The sequence below is a fragment of the Rattus norvegicus genome, chromosome 14 (genome assembly GCF_036323735.1).
Source record: "Rattus norvegicus strain BN/NHsdMcwi chromosome 14, GRCr8, whole genome shotgun sequence".
Lineage (NCBI taxonomy): Eukaryota > Metazoa > Chordata > Mammalia > Rodentia > Muridae > Rattus > Rattus norvegicus.
In genome coordinates, this window is record NC_086032.1 from 107,791,322 (window position 1) to 107,804,887 (window position 13,566).

The window sequence follows — 13,566 nt, forward strand, 5'->3', positions numbered from 1 at the left end:
ATCATGGAGGGAGGTGGGGTTTAAGAGGCCCTGCTCTCTGTGCACTTATAGGAAACTAATGATTGCTGGTAGGGTAATCACTGGAAAATTCCCCATGCTCCTTAAATAATCCCTCACCCATGCTGCTGTAAATTACCCTAACACACACACACACACACACACACACACACACACACACACATACACACACACATACACACACACTCCACAAAAACAGAAGCTGACTAGTTGGAAACAAATTGGAGGGGAACAGAGAGGATGCATGAATATAATCAAAACACATTATCTACATGTATGAAAATATAATGAAACCCATTATCATGTAAAATTAATATGCTACCACAAAGCTTAAAAATAAAATATGTATACCAATAATTTCTTTTAAGAATTAAAATAAATTTAGTTTTATAGCCAGAGGCAGACAGATACATATACAACTAAAAACCCCATTTGTAAATAGCTGGCTGAAATCATTCATGAAATTAGCAGTGGTACAAAGACATCCAAATAGAATGGCTCGGTCTCAGGGGAGATCTTATCAGACCCCTATGTGATAATTCTAAATGTCTATTTCCCTGAGCTGATAAAAAGGGTGACCCCAACAGTGCAGTGCAGATGGCACCTGGGGCATTGAGTATTATCAGCAGTGCCTTTGATGTCACCTCAGTTATATGCTGTTCGTCCTGCCCCCCAGGGGGATATTCCCAACCCTGGTGACCACACCACTAAAGAGCAAATGCCTTGCCAGAACAGTCTGCCAGAGGCAAGGCTGTGGTTAGAAACACTGGTTCAAAGCAACACTGGTAAGGACTAAGACTCAGTAGGGCAAAGTTAGGGAGGGCATGTGGTCTCTCTATAGGAATTATTTGGCAGAAGCTGAGAGAGGTACTATAAGCCAGGAAGGGGCCACTTCACACAGCATGAATTCTCCATTACCTGTTTTAGATTCTTATTTGCCTTAGGACTTCACTTAGGGCCATTCTACAATGTTTTTACCTAACTAGTTGGTTATTTATATATTTGTGCAGACAGCATAAATATTTTGTAAACATGTTTATCCAGCATTTTAAAAATCTAGTATTCCCGTGCGGAGGTTCACTGATTCCTGACCTTCCACTGGGGAAAGAGCACTAATTAATGCCATTGTCACAAGAAATGCTCTTATAGGGCAATACTTTCTGCAGATTTCTTGTCTTTGGGGTACGTATAGTCCTGGGGAGCAATTTCAAATATAAATTGTCACTAATATGATGGAATTAGCTTGCGTTGAGCTAATTAGACAGAAGTGATATTCTCCATAGCCTGTAAAAAGGAACCTTTTAATAGTAGGAAGTACCCTTGTATTTCTCATGGTGTCTCCTATGTGCAGCTATGAGTCACCCACAGCTGCAGAGGGGCAGCCTTGCGTTTTCATTGCTGACATGGGCTTTTTTGGAGGTAATTTACATGCAGAGAAAACCTACCAGGAATACTATACTGAAATTCAGTTTCAGTCTGAGAGGAAAACAGACCCTAGAGGGAGAGGAGCTAGAATGAGGACGAAAGAGAGAGAGAGAGAGAGAGAGAGAGAGAGAGAGAGAGAGAGAGAGAGAGAGAGAGAGAGAGAAAGCAGGCAGGCAGGTGGAGCTGTGAGTGCTACAGCTGCCAAGAATTGCCTTTTGACAGCCATCTCAGAACAGCTCATCTCCTAAGGTTAGCTGCAGTCCTCAAGACGCCAGCTGCAGCTCTGTTCCGGCTCCAGCAGTTGGTAAATCTTTGTTCATCACAATCAACCACCATCAGCTTTTGTTCCCATGTAACACTGTAGTAGACAGTATTTATTTTAAAAAGTGAATATTAGGGTTCAAGGCCATTGACATTGATATTGCAACACAGACAGGGCGTTGGCAATGTAGGTCATAGCTCACAGAAAGGCTATGAAACTGTGCCTGGGCAACAAGCTAACTTCCTGGACTGCAGCTGCCAGTGGTCCTGACCTCTGACCAGGCAGGCCTCGCACTTGGCAGAGCTAGATGTGAGTAAAGAGTCATGTTCAGACTTAGTGCTGAGGAGGCAGAAAGAGAAGCTGGGGTAAGGGAGGACAGATGGGCTATAAACAGCAGTAGGTCTTGGGAGCCTATTTATAGGGTGTGGAGATTAAGGAAACAATTTGCCTGCTCTGAAACCAAGCAGGGATACACTTGATAGGGCCTCCTTTCCAGCAGACCACAGCCTAATGACAAATGGAGGTTCTGACTCCAGTGACATTGGCAATCTTTCCTGCTAAGGCAGAGAAACAAGAGGTGGGGCACACATTTTTCTGCTGCTGGGGGAAAAAAGCTTTCATAGAGATAATGGAAGAATTGCAGAAAAGGCTGATGAAGAGCTGCTTGGGGAGCATTCTAGAATGTTCGTATTTCTCACCACAGACATTTAAAGCAGTCTTGGCTCTGTGAAAGGGAGTAGTACGTGTTAGGTTTCTATGTGAATTTCATCCGACTTTGAAGATGTACTCCGAGCAGAAAACGGAAAGTGTTGACCTTCCCCAGGGGAGGTATGGGCAGGGTGTCCTGAGCATTCTGTGATTCTTACCTTGTTGTAGCTATCTTTTCTCCCTTTTTCCAGTCCCAGAACACAACACTGTGACAGTCATCTAAACCAACCGACACGAGACATTTTCCGTCAGCTGTATGAAAACAACACAAATGTCAAACAGGCCATTTCTTTGGTGAAAACCTGAAACATTTTTTATACTGCAAAGAGGAACAAGAAATCTTCAATACTCTTTAGGCTCAAATACATCTGACACAGAGTAAACTGTGTGACAAACAATGGCAAAGATTCTGGATGCACACCCTGGCTAGTGAGGTCAGTCACCCACCAGACTTTCAACGGAAGGCAGTTAACGGGGCCTCTCAAAGAAGCAACCTGAGCCTTGTTTATACTATGACAGACAAATCTTAGGAAACTTACTGGAAGGGAGTAAATTTAGTTGTATGACTCTGAAATGTGTGTGTGTGTGTGTGTGTGGTATGTGTGTGTCACTTAAGAATCAAGCTATTTTCTTAGTTTATGAGGTCATTATTAACCTTTATATTTTATCTCAGTTGTTTTCCCAGAATTTCTGTAAACTCAACTTCTTAGTTTGCAGAATTTTAGTCATTCTTTTAACAAATTTTAAAAATTTCATTTTAGCTCCCATTTGAGAAGGAACTGATATCAGAAATAATAATGATGTCTTATAATAGAAAAGATCCACTAATGCAGCTGGTGGCTCTTAGACTGGGCTTTGACTTGTGGAATCATCTAATGTATTAATGTAAGCCTTGATGGGAGATGTTAGCTATGTGGATGTGTAATCCTCGCATTGCAGACATTTTGCAACTTTTGTGACCTTGTTACAAATATTTACAATTCTGTTCAAGTTCTGCTTTGCTGTTTAATAAAAGCTGTTTCAGAAAAAAAAAAAGAGTAGCACCTTAAAAAAAAAAAGAATCAAGCTATTTTCAACTCTAAAATTTCTAAAAAGCCAAACCTTGGTTTAACTCTTAAGTTACAGCATTATAGAAATAAGGTGTAGTTTCAGATGTTCTTACAAAGGATGATCTCAACTGACAGGTTTTTGAATTTTTATTTTTCCAATTCAAATGAAATGTGCTCCTTATAGACATTTAGATAATATGCATGGAGAAAATTTTAAGCTGAGAAATTGGCTCATTAGTGCAGAGCTTTCCTGACAGGTACATGGCCCCGTGTTTGAGCCCAAAAATGACACATACAAAATTACATAATTATACATACATGTGCATGCATACACATGTGCATGGACACGTACATACATCTGTTCTTCCAAATTTCTTGTATTCCCACATTTGATGTCAACCTACTTGTCTTTTTCTCCACAGGAATCCCTTTAGAGAAACAAAAGAAGCAAAGCCACACTGACCAAACAATTTGCTAACCTTTTCTTGCCCATTGTAATGTATTGTGTTATATTATTAGTAATAATGCTATTATAACTTTATTATTAAGTATTTATAGTATTGGCAATAATTGCTACAACTTTGACACTTAGGCTGTTTTTTTTTTTACATTCTAAATGTAGTTAATGTACAAGTAAGTGAGAAATAAATATAGTTATTGTTCATTTCCCCTTCAAGATGGAAAAGGAAACACAATCAGTAAGTATTTCCTTTGTGGCTCCTTGCAAGGCTGGAACTAAAGGAACAGTGTCACGGGGCAGCACCCCCTTTCTCCCACCGCTCAACACTTCAGATCTACTTGAGCCTCTTGCATTTTTAAAGGCTAAATCTTTGGCAACCCACGTCGAAGTGCCAGACTTGGAGTGGCCTTATTTGTACAGATGTCCTGTACGTAAATGGGAATGATAGTTTATTCTCGCCTGTCTGGAGGGTGCAGGGTAAGAAAAAGTAGAGTCCGCCTTAACAGTGTGGATCTTTCCCACCTCAGTCACCAGGGACATCTGTAGCAAAGGTTTAAAGATGTAAGGTGAGTGTATTACCTGAAGGCATTGACGATGTGCTAAAGAACTCGAGTACTAGCCGATCGCTATATGCTGGTAATTCATGTCCCTATCTTACAGGACATCAAGCTTTAAACTGAACACACTCCAGCATTTTGGAGTAGATACCTCCTATTCACTACACACACCATCATTCTTTCCTTATTTCTTGGGGTCTGAGCTAATGAACTCCAGTATTTGGAGATTTTATTTTTGGTGGTTTTTTTCCCCCTCTCCCTTCAGATCACAAATTCTTGTAAGGCCCAGAGTAAGCACACCCTGTTTTGTAACCGTACACAGAGCTGTGTTTGGGGTACATATTGGTCGTCTGATGAAGGAGCGGGCGATAAAGACGGAATGTACCCATGGTGGTACAAATAGGAAGAGGAAGTGTATGTCACATGACTACGTTTAAATACTATTAGCATCTTAGAAAACGGTGCACACATATGCATCGACTCATGCTAAAGCTAGGCTGTCAAGAGTGCTGTCTTGATATGTCAGTATGACCTTGGCATGTGAGCATCCATGCATTTAAAGTATCAGTTTTTAAAATTTCTGTCTTCTTCTTTTTTTGTTTTTTTTTTAAAGGTTTATTTATTTATTTCATGTATGTGGGTACACTGTTGCTGACTTCAGACACACCAGAAGAGGGCATCCAATCCCATTACAGATGGTGTGAGCCACCATGTGGTTGCTGGGAATTGAACTCAGGACCTCTGCAAGGGCAGTCAGTGCTCTTAACCACTGAGCCATCTCTGTCTTCTGAAGAAGCTCTGTATATAAACAGATTTTGGGGGGAAGTTCTGGGGATTCTTTTTAGAGTTTCTCTGATCCCCACCCCCACCATCTCACTCTCACGAGTTATGTGACCTCTTTACCCCAACGAAAGTGTAGGCTTTTCTGGGATGGGAGTTTTCTTGGGGACTGCAAGTATAAGCTATTTCTGTAAAACACACTATTCAGAAATAAAATTGGAGCCTTATAATTTTTCCCCTAGTTTCCATTTCCCCTGTAGAGACTTGACCTGATCTTTGAAAATCTATTGTTTCCAACCCATAGTGGTTTGGTTCTTTTCTCCTATTCTTGTAGTCTAAGTCCTTTTCAGTCTTTTAAGGCACAGCATGTATTAATTATGGCTGGATGTGACATAGCCTAAAAATAGTTCTAAGGCAGTTAATGTAAACAGCAAAGGGCAAATTAGAAAAAGAAAAAAACTTATTCAGACAATTACAAGTCATTCTTCCTATTCCGGACTTATTGAAAGCACACAGGTTTCCTTAGCAGACAGCGAAGCCCAGTCAGTTTCTCATGTGTTCTAGAAATCAGCACCATTTCTTGAAGCTTTAAACACTACTCAGCTGACATTTAAGATAGAAAATATTTATGAAGCTGAACTTTTACTAATTGATTTTCTCTGCTACGTGGAAGCAATTTCATTGCACTGTCACAAAACAAAAATGGTCCCCATTCTCTCTAGGAATGATAATAAATTCTAAGTAGCTGCTCAAGGATTGCTGAGAGGGCTCAGGTAGTCAAGGTACTTGTCACCAAATCTTGCAACCCAATTTAACCCTGGGACTTACACGTTAAAAAGAGAGAACTGACTCCCAAAAATTGTTCTCTGACCTCCACATATGGGCTATGACATACAAATGAGCACACAAACAAAGAGCTGTAATCTAAAAAGTGCTGCTCGGTTGAATGAGAAACTGTAAATGCCAGTGTTTACAGACACATCTTTGTTTCCTTTAGAGCAGCAGTGAGAACACACTGATTTATGTAGTGTACTCATTGTGTAACTATTTATGTGTTGTCTTGTTGTCACTTTGGCCTGCTTTATATGTCCATGACAGCCTGTTTTTCTAATAAAATGCAAAGTACTGTTGGCTGGTCCCCATGAGACCCCCATAAGGAACTGAGACCGGTGACTGTGGGGCACATAGCAGGGGCCACCAACCACATAACTCATTGTGCCAAGAGCCCGCTAAGTGGCTCTGGTCACTCATTCACATAATTACATGGCAGAAGAGGGGCAGCTGACCAGCTGTGTGAACCGAACTTTGCAGAAGACACTTATTATTATCATTTTTTTTTACTTCTGGTTAATCTGTTATTCAGAGCCGGGCTCTCTGCTCATGGGAGCCTGTTCCATTTGGTGTCCTCTTGGTACTACGACTGGAGGATGGAAGGGCAGCTGCAGTTGTTGGTGGGTGCAAGGAGGAGGGAATAAGCAAGTACACAGGGTGCTACGACAGTTTCTATGCAGGTAGTCCACACCTGTCACTTCACCAGTGAAAAGTAGGAACAGAACTCAAGACCAAGAAGGGAGTGTTCCCACGAGATCCACCCAGACTGAGAGCCAGGAGACCAGAGTTCTTGTACGATGTCACCAAACTACCTCAGTTCTTACTGAAGTGGAACAGAGGCTCAGCCTACAGTTTCATTTTTATAACACTGTACTAGCCATAGAAATTAACCCAAAATGTTCCCCTTATAGGGACCACAGGGATTAATCAACTTCCCCATTTATCTGGAGGCAACCACTTGTGGTGCTGAATCACTCACAACAGATCTCAGTGAAAATTCCTGAATAGACCTCAGGTGTTTTCTAAAGCCACCAACTACATTCCTCTCTAGCCACTTACAGACCAACCCTATATATACTTAACTTCAAAGACAAAATACGATTTTCCAGGGTTCTTCTTTGGTGGCTGTTATCTGGGAAAGGGGGATGGTTAAAACTCAAATGCTCCGGGCTGGAGAGATAGCTCAGTGGTTAAGAGCATTGACTGCTCTTCCAGAGGTCCTGAGTTTAATTACCAGCAACCACATGGTTGCTGCTATCTGTAATGGGATCTGATGCCCTCTTCTGGTGTGTCTGAAAACAGCTACAGTGTACTCATATATATATAGAATAAATAAATTTAAAAAACCCTAAAATACTCTTCTTATGCGGAAGTACTTTCACACCCTAGAACTCATAGAACAAGTTGTTTTGGAAACATAAAGCAGGCTGGTATGAGAACAAGAAACGTAACAGTTATATAACAAAAGTGGTTCAACTCCTCCATTCTTGCCACTGTTCTAAAGGAAATAAAGACAGTTCTTTACACATGGGCAGGAGATGAAGATCACTGACAGAAACATCTTCCCCACCTCCTCCTACAGTGTCTGGTTTCCTTATCCCATAATGGTACTGATGATTATTAAATTCTAGCTATATTACTGTTTCCTTTATATGCTAGCATACTTTACATATTTTCATAGAAAATTGATGGTAGACATATCTTTACCTTATTTTTGTCCAACTTGAGAGATATTAATAGTTCACATGATTGATATTTTAAGGTACAATTTTTATAAAACATTGCAAACTGCTTGCTTACTTATTGAATAAATTTTCAGTGTAACCAAAACCAAAGATATATGGGATTCTCATAATCCTATGAACTTCTAAGTCTTACTATTCTTATTTCATTATTTTAATAAGGGCATTGCTAACCTCCTAAAGCAGTTACTTATGTTTCTTACATGGAAATCAGTGTAACTGTTTCTCACAAAGAAAAGAAAATCCAGAAGTATATCTGTGAGCTATAACTCTCCTTTGGCTTCACCCAGATGAAGGGCTCTAAGTCAACACACCGCAGAGGCACCTGCACACCTCATGTTTCCTGCAGCTCTATGCACAGCGGCTATGGTACTAGCCTAGGTGTCTAGGAACAAAGGAATGGATAAGAAAACTGTGGTTTATAAATATAATGCAAGTTTTCAGCAATAATGAAGAATGTCTGCAGGAAAGTGCATGGAACTGGATCTGCTCATAGTAAACTAAACCAATTGCAAAAAGATAAATACTTCATTTTCTCCTTTTATAGACATACTCATGCATTTCTATGTTATAATATATAATAAATCAAAATTGAAGTAAAATTATCTAGATTAACAAAGAGATGGACCTAAAAGGCGAGAATGAGGAATGGGGCAGGGAGAATATGTTTAATACATAATATTTATTATATATAGAATGAAAGAAAATTTTAAATTAAGTGTCTTAAAATTATTATAAAGTAATACATGCGTATCTATTGGTGGATAAAGTTAATTTTAAGACAAAGGTGGTTTGAGTAGTAGGCTATGGGTTAAAAAGAAAAAAAATGAGGAAATTTAGGAGTCTTTGGGAAAGAGCCTACAGGAACTAACGGTTTAGTTTTTTTACACCTTGCTATTCTCTCAAGGATACAGGCACACATTTTAAATCTGCAAGAAACCCTTTCTGAAGCCCAAGTCTTTGCATGTGTACTGAAGTGTGAGCTGAACATACAACAGGCAGGTGTGCTACTGAGTGGTCTCTCCTTGTACTGCATGCCTCCTCTTGTCACACAAGCTTACTGGCTTAAGAATAAGCTGTCCACCATTGTTTCTACTAATTCAGTAATCACGGGAGCTAGCGAAAAACGTTTAGAAATGCCATAGCAACTCATAGTCCCATAGTTTGTAGTATATGAGACTCTGAAATTTAATAAAAGAAAAACTGCCTTATCTTGCAATTGCTAAGAAAATAGACAATTTTCTCCCAAACATGATTAGCTCATTAAGCAAACCTTGTGTGTTTATTCATCCATAACATACTTAATTTTTTTTATCTTTATTAACTTGAGTATTTCTTATTTACATTTCGAATGCTATTCCCTTTCCTGGTTTCTGGGCAAACATCCCCCTAACCCTTCCTCCCTCCCCTTCTATATGGGCTTCCCCTCCCCATCCTCCCCCCATTACCACCCTCCCCCCAACAATCACGTTCACTGGGGGTTCAGTCTTAGCAGGACCAAGGGCTTCCCCTTCCACTGGTGCTCTTACTAGGATATTCATTGCTACCTATGAGGTCAGAGTCCAGGGTCAGTCCATGTATAGTCTTTAGGTAGTGGCTTCGTCCCTGGAAGCTCTTGTTGCTTGGCATTGTTGTTCATATGGGGTCTCAAGCCCCTTCAAGCTCTTCCAGTCCTTTCTCTGATTCCTTCAACGGGGGTCCTGTTCTTAGTTCAGTGGTTTGCTGCTGGCATTCGCCTCTGTATTTGCTGTATTCTGGCTGTGTCTCTCAGGAGAGATCTACATCCGGTTCCTGTCAGCCTGCACTTCTTTGCTTCATCCATCTTATCTAGTTTGGTGGCTGTATATGTATGGGCCACATGTGGGGCAGGCTCTGAATGGGTGTTCCTTCTACCTCTGTTCTAAACTGTGACTCCCTATTCCCTGCCAAGGGTATTCTTGCTCCCCTTAAAGTAAATTCTCTACCTACAGCACATATACTGTGGGAGAGAGGTGGGCTCTTCTCAATATCCCAACCCACAGTCTTCGTGGGATACAGGGATGCTGGCAGAAGTAATGACAACACATGGCCCCTGACAGGTTCCATGGAAGCTCTCAACAATGAGGTGCAGGAGACAAAAGAGCCACAGTATCTCTGCCAGACAGGATGGAGGAGAAGTAGCCTATTTCGCTCCTCAAGAGACAGGAGCACACTGCAGTTAGGGGTGAAGAAGCATGAAGGCTCTAGTGGGTGAAATGCTGCCAGGAAACACTAATGCCATCAACTTCCATCTAATGGTACAGTCCTAAGTCAACTAACCCAAGGGGATCTTCGGTAGACATGATAACTGTGCTTCCAGAAGACTCCAGAAATGAGCAGGATTGACTGAGAGCAGCATTAATACATTATCCCCTTTAAGGAAAGCCCACCCAGTATCACTAATTGTCTGATGCACGTTCACTCCTCATTCTCTCCCTCTTCTTTTCCCTCCCTCTCTTTCCTCTTCTATCTTCCTCTTTCTCTGTTTATTGTAGTGCTGATGCTGGCCAAGGACTCTGTGAGTGAGGCATGGCCCCAGCAGCATTAAAACAGCATGATGGGGTAGGGGGGTGCGAGCGAGCAACACAGAGGAATGGACAATAGGAAGAGACTGTGCAGTCTTAGGATCTAGTTACCGCTGTTGTCCAAGTGAAACACCTGAAGGCTACTTAGAAAAAGAAAATTTTACTTAAAAAGTTTAGGGTTTGTTTTTCTTCTTACCAATTTCTACAATGAAATGTTTAAAATTGTCTAAGAAGTAACATCTATAATACTTTCTTTTTAAAAACATATTTATTTATTGTATATGTGTGGGTCTTTGGCCCCTATGCACACCATGTGCAGGCCTGGTACCTGTGAAGGCCAGGAAAGGGTTGGATTCCATGGAACTGGAATTACGGACAGCTATGAGCTGCCATGTGGGTGCTGGGAATGGAACCACAGTCTTCCAAAATAACAGCCAGTGCTCTTAACCATGGAGTCATCTCTCCAGCCCCTGAGATAGACTTCCCCCAATAAGGAGAAATCTACTCTAAAGACAGCAGCATCTACAAGTAGAATTCTTATAGTGTTGAGTTCACAGTTTAATTTGGAAACTCTTCTTTCCAAAGAGGAAAGTTGTTTCCAACCAATTTTATAAAATGGTGCTTTGCAGATCTGTAGCCTTCTTTCTAGCCCTTTATAGTATAAGTCAGAAGCAATGTGCTCCTTCTTACTTGGAGACAAAACCGTGGAACTGATCTTGTTTTTGTTTTCTGAATAGGGTCCCGCACTGTGTTTCAGGCTGGCCTGGAACTTACTGTACAGTGCTGGCTTGCTTCCAGCCCTTTCCTGCCTAGGCCTTATACTGGCTGTAGTTACAGGTAAAAAGTCAGTATGTCTGGCTTAAATTTGATGTTCTTCACCATTGCAAGATGTTTGCAGCTAGGTCTTTCTCTAGCAACTGCTGTTCTTGACTTTGAATCACTCCAGCAGATGCACGGCTTAATGTGAACTCTAGATGATGACTTGGGAGAGTATTGAAACTTGAGAATAACATTCTGAGTGAGGTAAGCCAGACCTAGAAAGATATTCATGTAATGTACTCACTTATAAGTGGACATTATCCATTAAGTGCAGGATAACAATGCTACAATCCACAGACCCAAAGAAGCTGAGTAATAAGGAGAGCCCAAGAAAGGACGTGTGATTCTCACTCAGAAGTGAAACAAAATTGTCAATCAGAGGTGGATGGAGAGAGGAACTGGGTGGGACAGGGGGTGAGGAGGGGTACTGCTATACTTGCAGACAGGAGCCTAGCATAGCTGTCTCCTGAAAGGCTTTGCCCAGCAGCAGAGGGAAACAGATGCAGAGACCCACAGCTAAACATCAGGCAGAGCTCAGGGAGTCATGTGGAAGAGTGGGGGGGAAGGATTGAGAGAGCCAGAGGGATCAAGGACACCACAAGAATACCTGACCTGGGCCCAGGGGAATCACAGAGACTGAACCGCCAATCAAAGAGATGCAGGGGTTGGACCTAGGCTCCCTACATATTTGTAGCAGATATGCAACTTGGTCTTCATGTGGGTCTCCTAACCAGTGGAGCAGGGGCTGTCTCAGTCTCTATTTCCTGCCTTTGGATCCCTCTCCCCTCTACCTGGACAGCCTAGTTGGGCCTCAGTGAGAAACAATGTACCTAGTCCTGCTGGAACTAGATATCTTAGGGTGACATGGTACCCAAAAGGGTCCTCCCCTTCTCAGAGAAATAATGTTGGGAGGGATTTGTAAGGGTAGAACTGGGAGGAGAGGACGGAGGGGGGCTTCTGTTGGGATGTAAAGTTAGTAAAAAACAAATTATTAAAGAAAAAAAGTGACCAGGAAAGGATGTGCAAGCTAGCTAAAGGCTACATTCTCTTGGTGAGGTATTTACATACAGTTTCCAGACTCATGGGAGGTGATGTGCAAAGAGCATACCTCATCACAGAAAGAACTCGAATGAGTAGAAGGCTGTTGGTTTTTAATCAGCCACAGACTCATTATTCCGATGCTTGTGAGAGCTTACCTGAGAAATCCAGAGCACACACTCCTCTCTGATGGTGTCCTTTCAATAATGACAGACACTTTAGAGTCTGAGTGTCCCACACATGGACAGCAGCATCTCTTCCCACCTATATCACAGGATGAATACTGTTAACCATGCATTCAGGGTCAAGCACAACTCAGAAAGAAAGCAACACACACTATTTGTAAGCTAGGAAGAGCCTTGGGAATGATCTGGTCTGGCCCTGTATTGTCCAGATGAAGAAACAGGCTTAGAGCTTCTAAGAGGCTCATTGTGGCCTCAAATTGGATTCTGGCAGATTCTTGTCCTGCACATGGCTTCCTGTTAAGGAACTTTTGAAGGCATCTCTTTAAGTATATACTTTGTTCTGCCCCTGCCTCCTCAGTGTTCTCAGAACCTTCATGTCTTATGCTTGTTCCTACCAAAGATATTTTTCCTAGTCCAGGCAAACTGGATTAGAAACTAAACACCCTTTTTCTATTGCTAGGTTCTGGTCATTGAGGAGAGACACACACCTGTCCAGTGGCCACATAGTCCTTCACCGGATGGATGGTCAGGCTGAGAATGTCATCATCATGCCCCAGGTACAGCCTCTGGGTGTGTTGTTGCCTGTTGTACACCACAGCAACGGCAGCAATGTGGTACACCACCTCTCCAGCTTGTGTGTAGAACAGATTGTTTCTACAGTCATAGCCTCTGTAACTGAAGCACAGATCCAAGAGGCACAGTGGTTGAAGGAACAGCACACGAATGGAATAGGAATTGGTGAGGCAAAGCAACTGTGTTGATGTGAACTGTGCAAGTGGAGGCAATGGAGACTGATTATTGTCACAGAGTCTATTCCCAGACCTTCAACTACTTTCTATGTTCTCTGCTAAAAAGCAATCCTTGTTCAGGAGTTAGCAATGTACACCTTCAGGCCTAGCACTTGGGAGGAAGAGGTAGAAAAATCAGAAGGTCATCCTCAGCTATGCAGCAAAATTCAGGCCAGCCTGGGCTACATGAGACTCTGCTTCAAATCAAGCCAAAAGATCAACGATCTAATTCTTGTGACATGTAGGGAGTGAGGCCCAGGCTCTTGTTCTGCATCTTCCACCTACTATGTGACTTTGGGGCACAGTGCTTTCCGGGCCCCAAAACAATCAATTCCAAATACAACCGAATTAACTGTTTTCT

General features: G+C 41.8%; 1 protein-coding gene across 10 annotated transcripts in view; it reads right to left on the reverse strand.

Annotated features, from left to right (window-relative positions):
- Window positions 1–13,566, reverse strand: part of Eml6 (EMAP like 6) — a 354,900-nt gene that overhangs the window by 139,429 nt on the left and 201,905 nt on the right. For all 10 annotated transcript variants that reach the window (XR_010057763.1, XR_010057765.1, XR_010057762.1 and 7 more), the window contains 3 exons: window positions 12,906–13,092; window positions 12,391–12,496; window positions 2,572–2,665 (listed from right to left, as the gene is read on the reverse strand). Coding sequence is in view for 5 of the 10 variants with exons in the window: in XM_063273849.1 (XP_063129919.1) it covers window positions 2,572–2,665; window positions 12,391–12,496; window positions 12,906–13,092 (387 nt within the window). In the remaining 5 variants the exon portion in view is untranslated. The remainder of the gene's footprint in view (window positions 1–2,571; window positions 2,666–12,390; window positions 12,497–12,905; window positions 13,093–13,566) is intronic.